A 19,256-nucleotide genomic window follows, 5' to 3' on the forward strand; every position below is an offset into this window, starting at 1 on the left:
CTCAGTTTCTAAAATATTGTCTATTTCTGAATTGTGCATGTACTTGCCTTGTATCACATCACGCATAGTAATTAATCTATTTTATGACGAAGATGTGGTCTCTGGAAGAGTTGTGTCTCTCTGATCTCCTGGAGTTAATGGGTAAAAGTGGGAAAATGTTTTAATAGTAATGTTTAACCAAACCACACTGTTATTTTGGCAATAAATGTATGGGACTGTCTGGGAAACACTACTGGACCGATAAACCTGCATGGATTTAATTTATTTTCTCCTCCCAACCCCAACTTGTATTTTGGGCCTAAGCTCCCGGCAGTGCCTTTTTAATGAAAGAGCGGCGAGGGCCGAGGCCAGCGCGGAGGCCGAGCGCAGCTGCTGACTCACTCCCTGACCTTTAGCAACTCCCTTTGCCCTCGGCGCCGCCGCCGTGGCTCGGGCCCATCGCGGGCCCGTTCCGCACAGCGCTGCTGGGGGCGGCCCGGGGCGGCGGGGCCGTGCGGAGCCGTGTGGGCCGTGCGGGCCGGGGGCGCGGGCGGGCAGCGGCCGGGCCGGGTACACGTGTCCCGCGCCGCTTGTTTACTATCGCCGGGGCCGCGCGGGGCATCCTGGGGGCTGTCGTCTTATCGCGGACCCGTGGGCAGGCGCTGGCCGCCGTGGTGACTACAGCTCCCAGAGTGCTTCTGCGCGCGTTGGCCGAGGCATCGGCCAATCGAAGCGCCGAATGGCGGTGATTGATGTACGGCGAGGTGCAATCCGCTGTGCAGGAGAGGCAAAACATGCCCGCCCTCCGGGAGGAGTCCTGACAGGCAGGCCAGCCGGCCAATAGAAAGCGGGTGCGAATTGAGCAACGTCGCCTCTGGCCACTCAGCGCCCGAGTAGCGCCTGTGGGGGGCGGGACCCGCCGAAAGAACGGGGCGGGGGGGGCAGCCGAGGGGAGCTCGGTAATGGCGACGGGTTCGGTAAGTGCTACAAAGTTTCGAGCTGCCGCTTTTTGGGGGCTGCGAGGCTCCGGCGGGGGACGGGAGGGGTTCGGTAGGTCAGACAGCAGTGGTAGCGGCCGCCGGTCGAGCGGAGGAGGTGGCAGGGTCCAGTCTTTTGACGGCGACGGGAACGTCGGACATTGTTTACTGTGCGCGTTCCCTGACCGGCCCCGCAGAGCCGCCACCCTCCCGCACCGCTGGGTTGAAACTCACGGGGTCTGCCGGCCCGATTTGTACCCTCTCAAACCATGAAAACAAGCGGCATAGGGGGGGTGTCCCCCCCTTGTTTTCCCCGGGGAGCGGCTGCCCGCCCCGGTCTGTCAGAGCGAGGGCGCCGTGCCCGCTGCGGGAGCAGCGGCTGTGCGGGACGGGGAGTGTTTGGGGTGCCCGTGGGTGCGGGTGAGCCCCGCGGGGGGAGCGGCGGCCGGGGCGCGGGGGGGCCCCCCCGGGCCGGTGTTACGCAGTTCGAATGAATGGGGCCGAGCGCGCCTGCGCCGTGCGGCCGCGGGTGTAAACAAGGTCACGTGACGGGCGGAGGAGCCCCTGAGGGGCTGCGGGTGAGGGGGGCTCGGGGGGCTCCTCCCGGGGCGCCTTGGGGGCTCCTCCCGGGGCTCCGCCGCCCCCGAGCCGCCCGGGGAGCGCCGCCCTCAGGGACCCGCGGCGCGGCTGGGGCGGCGGGGGCAGCGCGGCCCGCCCTGCGTCAGCGAACAGGCCGCCCGGGCTTCGAAAACATGGTGAATCACGCTCTGCCTCGGCTGCGCGCTCTGGCACGGCCGGGGATGTGCAGCGAGGATTCCTGATCAAAGCAGCTGCGCCAGGAAAAGTCCCTGGTGTAGATCCAGTCTTGCCAGTATGTTGTGTTTTGCTTGGAGAAGCTGTTCTCCAAATTAAACTCCGTCCAGCTTATTGCTCAGGCGTAGACCTGGCCTGAAACTTCGTCAGTAGGTTGGGGGAAGAAAGGCAAATAGCAGAAGGAAAAAAGCCACGGGAAGCACTTCCACCCAGGCATTCCTGCGCAGTGCGGTTTGGGTGGATGCTGCCCAGTTCCTGCTGAACCCTTTCTCAGCCACAGTCTTTATTTACTTTTCTCCCAAGTTTATTTTTGTCCCTCAGAAATAGACGTGGTTCAATTAATAGTCTTTGTTACTGGTGCCATTTGTTTTAGCATGACAAATTCACTTACTTTAAAGCACAAAGTAATAATTTCATTTAGCCCCCAAAGACAGCCGCAGTAATTTTAGTCCTGTGAGGCGTGGTTCTAGACAACATCTGACACAACAAATTTTCAACATAAAGTTGAATTTTAAAAAAATCTTTACAAGCTAGTTAATGACCAATCCCCTTCATGTTCAAACCACTGAAAGCCTGAGGAGAAGGACATGATGTCCAAAGCAGGAACGAAGTAGAATAAAAAAATTGAAAAGTAAAGTTGGGCACTTTGTTTTTCTCTGTAATTCTCTTTCAATTTCATTGTAATTCATTTGTTAGAGGATTTTTTGGCTTTTGTACCCAGATGGCTTTGGTTTGGAGAAATTCTTGTGACTTGGAGGAATAATTCATTTCTCAAACAAGTATCTTTCTTGTCAGACTAGCATTTTGTATCTGTACCTTATCTCTGACCTTCAGAGTGTTGGGATACTAGGACATGGGCTTTTCAAGTCTTGGCACCTGGCAGGAAGGAAGGAGAAGGTAACATTCTAGAAATAAGTTTGCTTCTTCATTTTGGAAGGAAAATGGGACAGGAAGAGAGGAAAAAATAGAGAGAAAAATAAACAAAAGGGCAGAAGGAGGGAAAGGAAAGACGTAGATAAGCCAGAAAAACAAGGAGTGGCTTTTCAGAGTTGATTAGTTGGAGATAATCTTCAAGGTCCTGACCTGTACTACTGGGATTTAGTTTTTCTGTTCAGAAATAACTGAGCTGTCTGCTCTTGTGGTGTTCCATAATTTTACTGTCCCTCATGGATGACAGGAGTATAAATTCTGTTAAAGATGTTTTCTGGAGGTGAAAATAATGTCACAGATAGTTTGAGTTATATATTCCCATTTCTATGATCTTTCTTCTCCACCTTAAAATCAGAATAAGCTGAGGTAGCTTTGTAGGTAGCTTTGTAGTAGTGCCATTTGAGTAGAATCAAACATTTTTTTATGTTTAGCATGCAAGTTTATATAAGTTTTGCATATATTTGAAAGACTAGGAGATCAGAAGGGTAGAAATTTTCCAGTCAAAACCCTCCTGGATGTGATCCTGTGCAACCTGCTGTAGGTGAACCTGCTTTAGAGTAGAGGGGGGCTGGACTAGATGACTTCCAGAGGTCCTTTCCAACCCAGTCATTCTATGATATGAAAATATTGTACTTTTTTAAGCTATTGTTGGTATTTCTCTAATGTAGCTTACTTAGTGGACGTACATATGGTAGACTTCTCACGTTTTCTTTCTTACAAGCTGTCTTCTCTTTTGGAAGAGACTCATTATTATTTTTTCAAGGACGCTTCATTAAAGTACAAGCTAATCATCTTATGGTAGCTTTAATTCATCCTCATCTTAAAAAAAAAAAAAGTAGATAACCAAATTACTAAAGATTGGAATAACATTGTTTACCAGGTTTTAGAGACAGTTGTTGTGTAGAATAAGCACACAGATCTCTGCTGATGGTCTGACATAGTGGGTTTGGTATAAACATTACTTTACTAGGATTTGGGGAAATGAAACTGAAGTGAAATCTTCCAGTAGAGGTATCTTTATTTTTCCATTTGCAACACAGTGAAGGATGTTAGGAGTGCAGTGTGTTTGAGACTCTTCCTGGAGGCCAGAGATGGGAAGGGTAGTGGGAAAGGCTTCTGCAGAGACCTTTTGGTGCTGAAAGGGCAACTGGGGAAAATGTGGGCCTGGTCCTAAATGGCAGGGGAGGCCTGATCTCACAAGGTGGAGGACAGCATTTTTGCTTTGATCTTCATTTTCCAGGCCTGTTCCCAGGTTTCTCAAGTCCCTGGGTGTAGCAACCTGCCTCTGAGAGAGCAAGACACTTCTTTGTCTGTGGTAGACCTGGAGCAAGTGAGGGGCAGGCCGGTTCTGTGAGGCATCTGTGCATGAGGCAGTGGGACAGATGGGATCCCTCCAGGCCAGTGTCACTTGTGGGTCACAGAAGGTTTTGGGTTTGAAGGGACCTTAAAGGTCATCTAGTTCCAAGCCCCCTGCTGTGGGCAGGGACATATTGTGAGGATGGTCTCCAAAAAGCATTGGATTAGGTGGCAGGATGGCTCCCAATAACTGGAAGGAAGAAAATGTCACACCAGGCTTCAAGGAGGAGGATGTGGGGAAAGTACAGACTAGTCAGCCTTAGCCTTCAGGTATTTTATGGGGCAAATTCTCCTGACAGCCATGTCCACCCTCTTTGTAAGGCAAGAAGTTGTCTGGAATAGCCAGGACAGATGAACCAAAATCAAATCTTGTCTGACCCATCTGGTTGCCTGTTGTGATGGGCTGAGTGGCTTAGGGTACCAAGTGAATGTTTATCTTGGCTTGAGTGATGGTTGAGGTAACTCCAGGCTCTTGAAGGCAGTGGGCACAGGCTGTGGGAAGTTCAAACCTGCATAAGGAACAGCTTCTTTACGGCAAGAGTGGTTACTGGAACAGGGAAAGTGCCAGGAAGTCTCCATTCTTCAAGATACTAGAAACTCAGGTGGCCAGGGCCAAAGGTAGCCTCTTGACTTCAGAATTAGCTCTGTTTTCTGTAAGGATTGTACAAAATTGTGTCTAGACACCCCTAAAATATGCTGTGATATTCAACAGACTAATGAGGATTTAGGGCCCTGATAATCAAGTACTATATCAGATGCAACTTAAAACAGTTCACAAGTATACAAATTTCTAACCTCTGTCTTTCTAAAGTCAGATACTTTGGAGCATCCTAACATGGTGTGGGAAGTGAAGACAAATCAAATGCCTAATGCAGTTCAGAAACTCCTTCTAGTAGTGGACAAGAGAACTTCAGGGATGAACGAGTCACTGGAGTTGCTGAAGTGTAATGAAAACCTGCCCTCTTCTCCTGGATATGCATCCTGTGATGAGCACATGGAACTTGGTAAATAACAAGATTTTTTCAGAGGAAACTGAATTCTGAAGTTTGTTTTAGATTTCCTATACTGAAATTATTGGAAGCTGATTGAATGAAATTGTTGATTTTTAACTTGGGTAGGGCAGGGAATTGTGACATCTGAAGTATTTGCAGTCACTTTTCCCTTCAACCCATTTCCAGTTCTGACACACTGGCCTGTTGACTCAAATATGTTCTTGAACTCCGAGCCACAAATTTCTGCTTCTAATCCCCAGAGGAACAGGGTTTTTGGCACAAGAAAAACAAACAGAAAGCTCAAGAGCTCCTCCTAAAGGAATCACGTTGCTTTAGATCTGCAAATAAAGATTCTGGGATGGAGGAAGATTACTTCAATTCTTACAGACTGGAGAAAAACATCATATACCTTAGAAAGTATCAATGTAATCTGTAAAATATTAACACATTTAATTTAAATTATGGAGTGATTAAGAATAATGATACTTAATTACATGACAACACATAGCACAGACCTCTGTTAACAAGCTGGGGTCTTTTCTGTTACTTTGTATGGGATAGGAAAGGTGTATATTTGGGGTTGATGGGAAGTCACCGTACCAGGCTGGCTGTATACCCAGCTTTCATGATTTATTTAATCTGAGTTATTTAACTTTGGTTCCCTGGTGGGAGCCTTTTACCTTGAACATGGTCTGATGTTGAATTTTTTTAGCGTCATACCTTCAAGGACAGATTAATTTAGTTGTCTATTGTGGAATGTTTTTGTATTGTAGTGAAGCATGTTGTTTTTGAATAATACTGCAGTATAGTTCTGTGTAAACTGGTCAATCTAGTAAAAACTTTAAAATCAGAACTACATTTTTATTTAGTTACCTAATTTTTTCTTAAATTTCTTGTGTGAATATATAATCGACTAGAGATGTTACAATTTCTCTGTTCATTTTTATGAACAGGGTTTGTGAAATGTTGGTAGTTGTCATATGAGAAAATAAAATTACTTTATTGTGGTTCATTTTTTCCACCAAATTTGTAATATTTGGTATCAAATTGAGTAGACAGCCAAGAATTGAGTATAATTATGATAACTTGTGCATTTGTTTGTAGATGATCTTCCTGAATTACAGGCTGTGCAGACAGATTCTACCCCACCTGCACTTTTTCAGCTTGGTGCTGATGTTTCACATCAGGAATGTTCAAGGCCTTCATGGAGCCAACATACCTCAAACAGCAATCCAGAAAATGCTTATTCTTGTGAGAATGGGGTGAACTGGTTGACAGAATTAGCAAATATAGCCACAAGTCCTCAGAGTCCTTTGATGCAGTGCGCTTTTTATAACAGGTACTGACACTTACTTCAGTTTTGAACTCTAGAGATTTATAATCCTGTCTCCAAAGTATTTTCTTTACTCTTTACACCCTCTGACTTTTAACTGGAGCCCTGTTGTTTGGTCTTTTTATTCATTCTGTGAAAGTATGCACAGAACTCATCTCAGAGCCTGGTGCAAAAGCTGCTTAGTTTCCAGCTGTGAATGACATGGGATGATGTGAAGACATTGCCTATCCACAGCAGGCTCACAAATTATGGACATTTACCTCATGTGAAGCAGCAGATAAAAACTAAGAAGAATTTCTTACATTAAATTCTTAAAGCTTTCTGATGCACAGACTTCAGATTTGTTGTTTTTTTTTTTAACAGCTAGTTGGAAATCTAATGCAATGTGTATTTTAGTGATATCTGTCTCAGGTTTGTGATCTTTAAATTCTGTAAGGCTGTGAGCAGCAAGCGTGGGATCTTGGAAATTTCTGGGCTTCACTTTTTATTGTACAGTTTTTCTTTAGGTTTTTAAGAAAATTTGTAAAAACTTCAGCATTGTGCTAAGGAGATGCCTCTGTGGAAGTAATACTGTCATTTGGGTGCTGTATAGAACCTATGCAGGAGTTATGCTAAGTATTCTCTTTGCCTGAGCTTGTGCCCTTTAATCATCCCATTGGAATACTAGTGTGTGGGAGGTTTGTTTGGTGTTCAGATCATGCAAACAGAAATATTTGCAATAAAAGCATTTTAGAGTAATGGCAGCAAAGTCTCACGTTATCTTAATCTGAGATATTTTAAAATACATGTTTCTGTTGTAGATCATCTCCTGTTCGCATAATAGCAACAAGCAAAAGTTTACATTCCTATGCACGTCCTCCACCAGGATCTTCAAACAGTGATCCTAACTTCTCCAAGAATGATGTGGATGAAACACCAGTCAGACATGAAAGGGTGAGTTGTTCTGAAACATTTTAAAATAAACATGTATGACCAATGGGTTAAGTTTTTTTACAAGGGAAACTAGCTTTAAAAAATCTGTTCAGTGTTAATACTACTGCTATTTAAGCTAGATTTTCTGTTGCTTTTCTTTTTACCACACAGGGTAGGCTTGTAGTGCTACTTAATATTTTTTATTATGAGATCGCTTTCTAAGAAAGCTCTGCTTCTATTATGATTCCTTCTACAGCAAGCTTTAAAAAACTTATCTAATTTGATACCTCAGAAGGAAATACAGATCCCTCTCCTTTGAGATGCACAAAACCTGTCAGTCCTGTGTCTCCTTTTCCCATACATTAATTGGTATCTGAAATTTGTCTGTTAACAACAGTGAATTTTCTCCAGGGATTTATCTACAACTGCCTGAGCCTACAGCTTTCCAGTAACTGGACCATAGTGTAATGTGCTTTAAATGATTTTGTAGATGACTAAGGAATGATGAGGTGTAAAATGCTTACAAATGAGTGTAAGATAATCCTTTGAGATGAAATGAATCTCAGAGAATGAAACCCAAAAATGTCAGGATGCATCTCAGAAAAGGAGATGAAAACAATCCATTCACATTTATTGCATTCCTTTAATCTTTGTCTTCATGTTACATTCCTATTAGTATTTAAGGTAAAATGATGCCACAAGTGCAAATTAGAGACTGTCTTAAGACATATAAGACCAGCCCTAAAATGCTCTGCTGTAAAATACCAACACCATTTTGCTTTTTTTTTAAATAGGCAAATAGTGAATCAGAATCTGGCATTTTCTGCATGTCATCACTTTCAGATGATGATGATTTAGGATGGTGCCATTCCTGGCCCTCAACTGTCTGGCATTGTTTTCTAAAAGGTAAAATAACATGTGTCATGAAATAAGTATTTGTTTTATCTTGTAGTCTTTTTTTCCTTGTAGCACAGCCTTTTTAACCTAACACTAATGTTCTTTTTTACTTGAAAAAATCTGTTAGGCTCTCGCTTGTGCTTTCATAAAGGACGCAATAAAGAATGGCAGGATGTTGAAGAGTTTGCAAGATCTGAAAGCTGTGGAAAAGAGGAAAACCTCCCAGTCAGTCCTTACAAGGTAGTTGTTAGTTCTAACAAACTCACTGCAATACCTGTAGCAAATACTTTGTTTCTTACATTACCCCTGTGCCTTTAATTACCGTCTCAGGAAAATAGGTTGACATTAATGTTGTTTAGAGCTGATCACTATGCTGTTTGTGGATCTCACAGAAAGGCACTTGAACTGAATTAATTTATGTATGTTTTGAATGTATATCATCTTTATTAGTTTCTAGCTAGATAGAAACACAAATTAGAATATTGTTATTTTTTAATACAGTGTATGATGATGAGTATACACCTAGAGTATGTACTGGTTTATGCTTTTCTTGGGGGAAATTTTTTGAACTGTATGTGTGTTAACAGGACTATGGTTCCAATGGTTTGAAGTTGATTTCTCATGAAGAAAGCATTTCCTGTGGTGAGTCAGTGCTGAAGCTGACTTTTGATCCTGGCACAGTGGAGGATGGCTTGCTTACTGTAGAATGCAGACTCGATCATCCATTTTATGTTAAAAATAAAGGTATGAAATACCTCAAGTACACTTGGTTGCACATTAAAATATTCTCAGAAAGTGACTGCAGATTTTGTTGGCATCCCATACTGTTCATGAAAGTGATAAAAGTTGTGGTGTAAGAAACAGTTTACTATCTTTGTAAAGAAATCTGGAATATGAACAAACAAGAAAACCTGTAAAGCCATAAAGCTCCTGGAATACTGCCTATCTCATAAGGAAACATTTCATTGAGTATATCAATGGAGCTCTGGAAAGCAGAAAGACTGGGGTGGGGGAGACAGGAAACTGCAAATAAGGGAGGCTTTTCTCACTTGCTAAAAATGGAACTTCTGATGGTAAAAGTCTCCAGGATTTGATTCCTTTTTTGCTAGAATGAGATTTTATTTGAGATAAAAATATACTGTTTGCAATAAGAATTTCCTAAGTAAGAGTTTCTGATTTTTCTTTTGTGTGAAAGAAATTACATCAGAACATTTTTATGAAATTATGTAATTTCAAGATATAGGATTGCTCCAATAAAGAACTGGAGAGATTGTCTGGCCGTTTGTCTAATTTAACTCTTTACCACTTCAGGTTGGTCATCTTTTTATCCAAGCTTGACTGTGGTACAGCATGGCATTCCATGCTGTGAAATGCATCTTGGAGATCTGTGTCTACCTCCTGGACACCCTGATGCCATTAACTTTGATGATTCAGGTGTTTTTGATACATTTAAAAGGTAATTTTTGGATAAAGTGGCCTCAGTGGTTCTTGTATTTAATGAGTAGGCACCTTAAGTCTGGAAGAATTTGACACATTATATAGAGGAGAGAGAGAATAGTTTTGGCAATACAAGATAAATGATAGGGAAAAATTAATACTCAGTACTAGGAAAGCTGTGTAATTATGTGCTCTGCTAAACTGCAAAGTAGTGCCTTGGAGTGAAATAACTTTTTAGCCTCTTTTTATGATAGTTTAAGGCAGATTAGATAAAGCAGTAAAAATATATATATTGTCTTTATAAATTTTCCAGGTAAAGTGGATTATGTTTGAAAAACCGAGTACAATTTTCTGACAATAGTATGTCTGCCAGCTGTTATCTTATGCTTCATATGCAACAATACATCTGAATTTTCTGAGTAGTTCCTTAATGGTAAATGCATGTGCTCTAGAATACAGTATGTTTGTAATCTTACTATTTTTGTGTATTCTGGGTTTTGGCTTTCTTTTTATTAGATCAAACTTACCTAACTTAAGAGTTTGATTCACTTTGGGGTTTACCAGAGCTAGAACTTCAACCAGATTACTTTCAAAGGTCCTGTTCAACATAAATTACTCTGAATCTAAGGAAATAATAAAGATTTTTCCATACTATTTTGAGATTTTAAGGTTTAGTAAAATCCAAATTTTCCTATGATGTTAGTGTCTTTTTAGCATCTGTTTTTAATCTAGTTGCACTTTGGTTTTTAACAACAGAAAAAAAGGAATTTAAGATGCTCTTTGCAGTTCTAGCCCTGGGAGCTCTTGTATGATTTCAGTCTGGCATAGAACAAGTTCAGATTGCTTGGTTTCACTCATATGCTGTCTGGGCATATGACAGCATATGAGTTACTCCAAGTTAGCTGTTAGAATCATGGTAACTACATCTCACTGGAAAATCTGGATTTCTGGCTGCTTACTAATTTGCAGCCCAGCTGACTTCAAATTCCTTGTCCTTCTGGGCAGAAGGGAGTGAGTGAGTAAGGAGCATGCAGCAGCTGCAGCTGTGATAACAGGACAGAAGAACTAAAAACAAAATTCTGTTTCTGTGTTATGGGAAGGAGATTAGGAATAGGAATGGTGTTAGCCTGTTGTAGAACAGAGGTCCTTTCTCCTTATCTTGTGATAGCCTGCAAGGTGGTCAGCATTATCCCTTCTTTGCCGCTTTGTACTTTCCTGATGAGGGATGGTGGAGGCCACTTGTTGGGCTCCACTCTTCTGTGTGGTTCTGTCCCACAGAGGAGCTACCTTTGCAGAGAGGGGCTGGACTGCCACGTGCAGTATTTCCTTGCTAGTAGTTCTACTTGGTGTTTGCAAAAGAGTTCTTCAAAACCCTTATTTTGGCCATAAATCCTGCAACTATAGCCACGCTGAGCAATAGGTAAGAGGAGCCTTAGCGTATATATCTTCTATGTTTATCTTGTGATGGTAACTTAGTGGTTCAGATTTATGATCCAGTAGTCCCTTTTCAAGAGTGTTTTTCCCACCTAGAGATGGTAACAGTCTGTGGAGTAAAAGTATTTCTTTAGTGATTAGAAGTTAATTGCAGTTGTTGGTCAGCTAAAAATTGCAAGAGTTTGTCGTATTTGGAGGTCTGAATTGTATGGGAACAAGTCGCCTACGCTGTTCAAATACCTCGGGGAGGAATGTCGCGGTTTTGTCACTAGAGGGCAGGCGTTTGTCGGCACAGCATCAAATACTGCCAAGTCACGGGGCTCTGCGCAGGGCTATAACCTCACTGGAAGGTTTGTGTGTAAAATAGTCTGTATTCAACGGCTCAGAGAAGTTATTTGTACAGAAGTGAATATAATAGAATTTATTTCAATGTAGTGGTTTCACGTTTGACATTAGTGCAAGTGAACTCTTTGCATTTCTTTCCTTTCTGTACTGGTCATTCACTGATCAGGTTTAATTTATGGTAAGGACAGAAGCAGAAAGAAAAAAGTGTGTTTAAAAAGAGAATGAAGTTTTAAAACACAGTATAGTTAACAGATACATAGCTGGGGAAAGTGCATAGCAGAACATGGAAAGTTGTAGTCTTCATCACACTGAAGAAAATACTAACTTACCTGCCGAAGTCCTGTAGTTTTTTTGTTTTTCACACTGACGTCCACATCGAGCACAAATCATTATGTCACACAAAAAAGGACAAAATACTAGAACTGTAGTAAAACTGAAGAGTGAACAGATATTTAGGGGTTTTATATGAAAATTACTGGATGGCTTTATGATCTGTCTTTTCCCTGCAGTTACGATTTTACCCCGATGGACTCCTCTGCAGTGTATGTGCTCAGCAGCATGGCTCGCCAGCGTCGCGCTTCGCTGTCCTGTGGAGGAGCAAACAATCAAGATGCTGAGAGATCAGAATGCAGTAGTAAAAACTGTTCCTCTGCTGCATCGTCACATCTTTCCTCCAATCCATTGTACAGCAAAGCTGGCAAAAGCCACAGCTCAGGGACTGCAAGTACTGTGAGTGCCACTTCTCCAAACAAGTGCAAAAGACCAATGAATGCCTTCATGCTTTTTGCCAAAAAATACAGAGTTGAATACACTCAGATGTATCCAGGGAAAGACAACAGGTAATGATACAAACTGTAGTTTTGCTGTTACTGGTGAGTTAGAAGAATATCTGTGTCCCACTTTAAGATTTAAATAGGCTAAATGTTGCATTTGAAATAAAACGTGTGTATTGTTTTAAGAATAAGTTTTGAAAGATGTTAACATAAAGGGTGGTTTATGGGTGGACCCTGAATATTTTCAGTACTCAGTGAACTTGATACAAACCATTTTTGGCAAACTTACCTTCTGATAAAACGTTGGGGTAAAGCAACTGATCTATGTATGTGTGCACTGGCAGAGGCACAAATACAGAGCTGTTGTTGTTTACAGTGATGAGGTGCTCTGCTCGTGTGCTGTAATGGAAAAAAGGGAGTTTCTGGTTCTCCTAATTAAGTCTTGACATATTATCGCAAATTGGTCCTGAAGTTACAAGCATTTATTTCCAGTCTGTATATTCTGTTGAAGAGTGGAGTACTGATTAGTTAGGATATCTCAAAGATCATCATCCAGACAGCACATTGCCAAATTTTTCTTGCCCTAAAGGCATTCAATATCTGTTGAAACTTGCAGGAAGAATTGTATGACTGTGTTTTGGGGGTGTTTGTTAGTTTGTTCTTTTGTTCTTAATCTCTAGCATGTTTGCTTTTAACTATTTTTTTATTAAGATTTCCATTACATATATTTTAAGTAACATTTGGTGCTAATTTGGCATATGTAAATAGAAACCAAAACACACAAACATGGACTGATCTTACAATCAGATTTTTTACTTTTTATGTAATTTTATAAAAACTGTTACTGTAAAAATTGCATTGTGACATAAAAATTCTTGAACTAAATCTGGTAAAAATTAAAGCTGGCAGAGCTTTGAAAGGAGTTTAACTATTTTATAATGTTCTAATAAGGAGGCTGTAACTGCTGAAATACAAAATTCTGCCAAACAAATCCCAGCCAGTCTTGTGTGTCCTGACAATGATGTTGTATAATGTTTATAGTAAGTTCAGCGAAGCAGATCTGCTGCCTTCACACTGATTGCAACTATCAACGAGAAATGGAACAGAATGTCAGCCAGGAAAGTTTATGATGGTTATAAATTTAGTTGAAAATGCTGATTTCAAATGGATGCAGTGAACTGGAGCTGTGGCTGCATGGATGTGAAAATGAATTTAATATTTCAGGGAGCAAGCAGGACAGTGAGCAGGTTTACCTTGAAGGAAAGAGATGACAAAGTTACAAGTATGGTTCAAAATGCACTGCTCAGTTTCCTGCTTGGGAGGCAGTGCAGTTTTTGGCTGCAGTTCCATGGCATCTATAAAACACAGGGTGGCAGAAATAGCACTAGTGATAATTGATACAGGCATTCAGCTACTGTCACTCAAGTGTTGCTGAGGCATTCATTAATTTAGCTGCTGGGAGGCAGCTCTCATGTTTTTCAAATGTTTGTGTCATTTTCAGATTACTGTGTAGATCTTACAACATAGTAGCCACTTGTACAGTGTGTTTACTGCTGTTATTTCCTTATGGGAGTAAGAAAAGTACAGAACTTGAGGTATTCTGAGGTAAATGGCCTATTCTGAGACAAAACAGCTCAAGGCATGTCAGCAAGACAGTGAGCTTGTAAACATTCAAAGCACAAGTCAAGAGTGACAGGATACTTAAATGGACTGCACGATCATGTTTGAAAAGCTGGTGTTAGGGCTGCACTTGTTTATTTTCCGGATACTCTTCACTGTAACGCTGTTACTGCTGTTGAACTTGGTTGAGTGTTCAGAAATTCTTTGAGTAGTGGACCTTCTAGAGATGAGGGAAATTATATTTTTGTTTAAAAGATTTCATGGTGCATCTTTATTTGGGAAGGCAATGGCTTTTACAGCAGACCTGCTCTCTCTGGGTCACCGTGTTCTTTCCTGAGGGTGTGAGTGATCCAGTACAAGCTGGTGACCCAGAGCAGACAGGTTTCTGGTGATAGGCCTCTGGATACTGTCAGAAGATGAAAAATCTGCTAATTAAACTGGGAATGTTTGCTTCTGATGACAGACCAAAGATACTGGTTCTCAGTTTGGATAGAAAAACAGAAATTCCACTGCCAAAGAGACAGGCTGTGCAAATGGGTTTGATGGTGATGGGATGGAAAACTCCCTGGAGGAATTTGCTCTAAGGAGTCACCAGAGCACAGGGCAGTGCAGGCTTAAGGGCTGTCTGGGCACTTTGGGATGTGGTCCCTGAGTGCTCTGCAGCTCACAGAAATCTGAACGGCACCACACGGCCTTGAAGGAGTCAAATCCATTTTTTTCTGTGGTGTAGAACAGCATTCAGGATTGCTCTGTGTGCCATGTTATGGAAACAGTCGATGACACTCTAATTGTCTTGATTCTGTTTGAATATCTTTGCTGCGAGCAAGGAACTTTATTAATAGGAGAAAGAAAAGGACTTAGTTGTGTCCACTTTTTTTCTTAGAGCCAGTCACAGAACTCTCATTGTTGTAATCTGAAGCCAAAGTACAAACCACTTTGTAGCTTTAATAGTCATAGATAAAAGAGCTGTTGTTTAGAGATTTTCATTCAGCTAAAAGACAGAGTTAAAGCTTTAATGGGATATTGATCCAACATTTGGGAGTGAAGTTAAGCAATATGGCAGCCTAGTACAGGGAAATGTTGTCAAAAGACCTAGAGTTTGTAAGGAAAGGAATTAATTCAGTTTCTGGAAATGGTGATAGATGTATGAGAACAAATGGTTCCATTTGCACAGGAATGGGAACTTATAAGTATGTTCCACTCAGGATGGATTAAAGGTGGTAGAAGCTACAGATATTGATTAAATAGACGTGGGGACTTGCAGTTAATCAAATATTTGGCTGCGGTCATATTCAGTTCATTGCTCTAATTATTAGAGAACATATTTTCAGCAAATCTGTCATATGATCTTCTAGTATGAAAGTAGAGCAAAACAAATGTGAGTTACCATTTGGTGGTGGTTTTTGTAACATCTCTATTTTGCTGGTTTATGCCAGTTGCTGTATGTACACCCTTTGAAATGTTAAAATGTGCGTTGACCCATGCTCAGCTAATATAGAAGTCTCAGCTGCTTAACTACTAAAAGAACTATGAAAAGATAATCACAAAAATGATTATTTCAGTTTTTAACATATAGCTGATTTCTTCCTTGTGTGTTAATTCCACATTTAACTCACTTTTTTAAAGTGCTCAGATAAAAACAAAAACAAAAAAATCCTCGTATTTCTCAGCACTGTCCTGACTGTACTGTAAACATTTATATTGCAGAGCCATAAGTGTGATACTTGGCGACAGGTGGAAGAAAATGAAAAATGAGGAAAGAAGGATGTACACACTAGAAGCCAAGGCCTTGGCAGAGGAGCAGAAGCGTTTAAATCCTGACTGTTGGAAAAGAAAACGAACGAATTCTGTATGTTTGTGAAGAAGTCTTTTTCATCATGCTGTTACATGTGTTCAGATGGGTGGCTACAGTGTGTTTGGTTCAGAATAAGCTGCTTTCTTAGTAGCTGAAACCTTCATTTATTCCCCTGTGTTGTGTAACCTGCTTTTGGCAGTTTGGCAGGAGACAGATCAGGAGAGGGTCTGTCTGAATATTTTATGAGAGTTCTGAGGATTCTGTTGTACTGAAAGTTAGTGTGCTTGTGAAATGCAAAGGAAGGGCACGTGGTCTTTTGCTTTGAAGTGAGTTCATAAGGTTGTACCTGAATTTTTTTATCTTCCATAAAAGCTTTTTCTTTACTTTTTTCTAGTTTTCTTACTGATAATTTATATCAGCATATACAAAGATATTGAAGGAGCAAAATAATTTTTCCCCGTGAATCCCTTTCATTTATTAGTTTGTTCAATTGTAAAATAAATACAGTAGATAACACTACTTCTGTAGGAAAAGAAATTGTTTTCCACTTTGTAGAAAGCCATCAATATAAGAGTCTGCAGCAATGTATTAGTAGGGGGGGGATGTATTAAGAAAGAGAAGGGCTTTAAAGCTGAAATATCATGTAAAGCAAACATCAAAAAAATAAGATTCTGCTTGTTCAACTAAAAAAGTAGATTGGAAGGAAAGATGCACTGAGGTGCACAGAGTGCTTGCCAAGTTCTTCCATTTAATGGCTGGGTAGGAGCTTGAAGGGTGTTGTGGACTTCATCTACATGGTTGGTGAAACCATCCAAGTGGTGCAATATTTCATCCTCAAGTTACCCTTTATCCTTTGATGTCTAAATGAGGCTTTTTTCTCAAGAGCATATGCAAGTGTTGCCTTAAGACTGAATAAGAAATGCTCCAACACTGAGTTGCTTCTTTCTGCTGCACATACTTTGTGCAGTTTGCAGTGCCTTGTTGCAGAAGGTTCCACCAAATCCCAGCTGCTAGGAACAAGCTGTTTTCCTGTTCACTGCATTCTATTCTAATCAACAGTGACAGCTTCTGTTACATTTCCTTGTGGGTTTAGTTAAAATAATATTATTTATTTATTCTACTCTTACACTACTGCAGTTTTGAGCTCTGCGTGGTGAGATCACAGGCTCACCTAAGAGCCTGAAGCAACTCAGAGGGGTGTGTAGCTGAGTAGTGATGGGTTTGCCTTAGTAAGGCTTTCTTGTCCTGCCTTGTAGTAGGATTTTCCTTGTCCCCACAGTTGTCAGGCCAAGAGAACAGGATCTGCAGAAACCATTACCTCAGTGTTACAGCAGGAAATACCCTTTATAATTGTTCCAGTTCAATGAACTGAGCTGTTTGCAGTCTGGTAACCTTACTCTGTAATGACAGTGGGCTCCAGGCTGTGACACAGAAGTCCTGATGGTCTTTTGATGATCAGGGAATAAAAGTGTCTGCTTTGGCCTTTTTGTTTTCTTCTGAATAACTGACTGATGATTAGAAATACTTGTGGCTTTCAAAACAAGTGTTGGGCCCTTTGCTTGGTCATCACTAACCTGGTTTCTCCTCTCTTTTCTCAGGGCTCACAACAGCATTAAGCCAGAATTTTCCTGTTGACTCTGTATTTACAAAATGGCTGTTGCTTGATGGCGAGAAGATGCAAGATCAAGGTCTTACTATTTGTTGTGACTATGTGTGACCATAAAATACTGGCACCATCGTGGAAATGATCTGAGTGCAGATTTGCTTTTTACAATAGAACATTAAGTAAGCTAAAAAAACTATCAGCATTTTAAACCAAATTGCCTTATTTTTCTTCCAGACTTCATTATGTATCAGGTAATATAGGCTTGAAAATGGATATCCTGTGGTGCTAAAGTACTTTAGAAAGAGGCGAAGGAGATATGTATAAATGTTTATTTTTAAAAGAAAATGTACAAAAAGGGGAATTTTAAAATATGTAACAGCTGTTTATATACATTGATTCTTATTGCTGATTAATATGTATTGCACAACTGTATTATTAATTGCGATTCTGGGGCCTGGGATTTTCTGAAATGGCAAAGTGTATTATCAGCTTCCAGCTTCCCAGCCTGCCCTGCTGCCAGTAAGTTACCAGAACGTGGGAATGGAGGGTGTGGTGTGATGTAGCAAGGGAGCTGCTGCTTGGGATGCCACTTAGAAAACTTGTAGCCACAAGGGAGATATTTTTGCATCAGCTGGCACTAGTTAGAGCTGTCATTTTGTGGTGGAAACAATGGCCCGGACAGGATAAATAGCTCAAGAAAAGTGGTGCTGTTGATATCATCACCATCATAGTTATAACTCTGTGTTTTGTCTTTGCCACATATTCTACAATATTTTATTTTGCCATAAGACATCTTTATGGTGGGGGCAAACTTTGCACTTAACTATATGTGCAACACTTGCACTTTACTTTTTTTTCTCCTCCAACTGTCTAAAATTAGAGCAGCTGCGTTAGGATTACAACTGCTTCTGCTGTGAACATTTACAATCATGGCTTTTCCTGTACTAAACAGCTGTGCGTTGGTTTTTTTTTTAAGAATCACAACTGTAAATTTCAGTTTATGACACGTCTACATGATGTTGCCCCTAAGATTTTTGCACACTATATTCTTGTATATTATTTCAAATAAATTCATTAAAATGTGGTGTTGTGTATTTTATAAAATGAAGAAGACCTATCATGAAGTCAGCCCTGCAGCAATGAGCACATTCTGCATGAAGTCTTTACATGAACCCATCCAAAGTATATTTTAATGCTTTGCCATTAGGAAGCTAGTGAAGAAATTCAAATACTGTTTTCAGGATTGGATAGTTAATGTTCTTTATTACAGTTTAAGCAAGAAGAGTTGAAATCAATATAAATTATTTCTAAGCAAATAGCAGCGCAATAGAGAAGCATTTAGGTTAGTTATAAATATTTTTCCTTGTGTTAAAATTAGTGATTTTTAGATGGAAACTGATGATTCAAATGTTTCAAAAGTACAATTTTCTGAATGCAGCTAAAATGTATTCAACTGTTTAAAACTCTACTTGTAGGAAAAGAGCTGCTTCCTTATTTGAGATATTCAGCAATTACACTGTAATATTTGAGTTCTAATTTTATACTTTTCTAAATTCAAAAGGAATGCTTAAGAATGTTTCAATTAGATGTAGACTTACAGCACATAAAATTGTACAATTTACTTATAATATTTCTGTATAAGTAAGTTCCTGTAATGTGAACATAAAGCAAGAAGACAGAAGTTTCAGACATGAAGTAGGTAAATGTTTCATGGTAAAGCTGATGTACTTGGGGATAATTTACATGAACAGTGAGTACCTATGTGGCACCAAAGCCCCCAGCTGTGTTACCATCCATTCCCGGGTCTGAGAGCATTGTCCAGGTGTGTTCACTGAAGGGTTGACATGGCTTTCTGCAGCAGCTCAACCATTATGGGATAGACTGGTGCAAACTCCTTTCCCTCTCTTGTTCTCACTGATTGAACATAAGCTTCCAGTGCACCACTAAAAAAAAAAAAAAAAAAAAAAGTAAAGTAGCTAAAGCAATTAAGTACTGTATATTCAGGATCTGCAACAGAAATTAATTGCCTTCTTCCCTCCTGCAAAATTTTCCTCAGA

General features: G+C 40.7%; 2 protein-coding genes across 3 annotated transcripts in view; one reads left to right on the plus strand and one right to left on the minus strand.

Annotated features, from left to right (window-relative positions):
- The first annotated feature begins 902 nt into the window (after positions 1 to 902).
- On the plus strand, positions 903 to 18,283 carry HBP1 (HMG-box transcription factor 1). Of its 2 annotated transcripts, none has more exons than XM_084206190.1 (11): positions 903 to 956; positions 4,867 to 5,059; positions 6,152 to 6,386; positions 7,181 to 7,313; positions 8,087 to 8,198; positions 8,317 to 8,429; positions 8,777 to 8,933; positions 9,501 to 9,645; positions 11,915 to 12,244; positions 15,506 to 15,647; positions 17,192 to 18,283. In XM_084206190.1, exons 1-11 carry the CDS (start codon positions 942 to 944, stop codon positions 17,207 to 17,209), a joined length of 1,593 nt encoding a protein of 530 aa, XP_084062316.1. In that variant the 5' UTR covers positions 903 to 941; the 3' UTR covers positions 17,210 to 18,283. The 2 variants fall into 2 exon arrangements, with proteins under 2 accessions (XP_084062316.1, XP_084062317.1); XM_084206191.1 differs by having other exon boundaries at positions 924 to 956; positions 4,871 to 5,059.
- A 150-nt stretch (positions 18,284 to 18,433) lies between these two features.
- COG5 (component of oligomeric golgi complex 5) overlaps positions 18,434 to 19,256 on the minus strand; it is a 173,782-nt gene continuing 172,959 nt past the window's right edge. The window contains exon 22 of the mRNA XM_084206189.1: positions 18,434 to 19,142. Within this exon, the coding sequence (XP_084062315.1) occupies positions 19,028 to 19,142 (115 nt within the window). The 3' untranslated portion in view covers positions 18,434 to 19,027. The remainder of the gene's footprint in view (positions 19,143 to 19,256) is intronic.

This window comes from Fringilla coelebs, assembly GCF_963513975.1.
Source record: "Fringilla coelebs genome assembly, chromosome: 5".
NCBI classification, from domain to species: Eukaryota; Metazoa; Chordata; class Aves; order Passeriformes; family Fringillidae; genus Fringilla; species Fringilla coelebs.

Excerpts from the sequence above, each read along its gene's own strand:
- HBP1 (XM_084206190.1), top strand. Across the intron at positions 6,387-7,180 it reads CAGTGCGCTTTTTATAACAG|ATCATCTCCTGTTCGCATAA; the intron begins GTACTGACACTT and ends TTTCTGTTGTAG. Across the intron at positions 7,314-8,086 it reads CACCAGTCAGACATGAAAGG|GCAAATAGTGAATCAGAATC; the intron begins GTGAGTTGTTCT and ends TTTTTTAAATAG.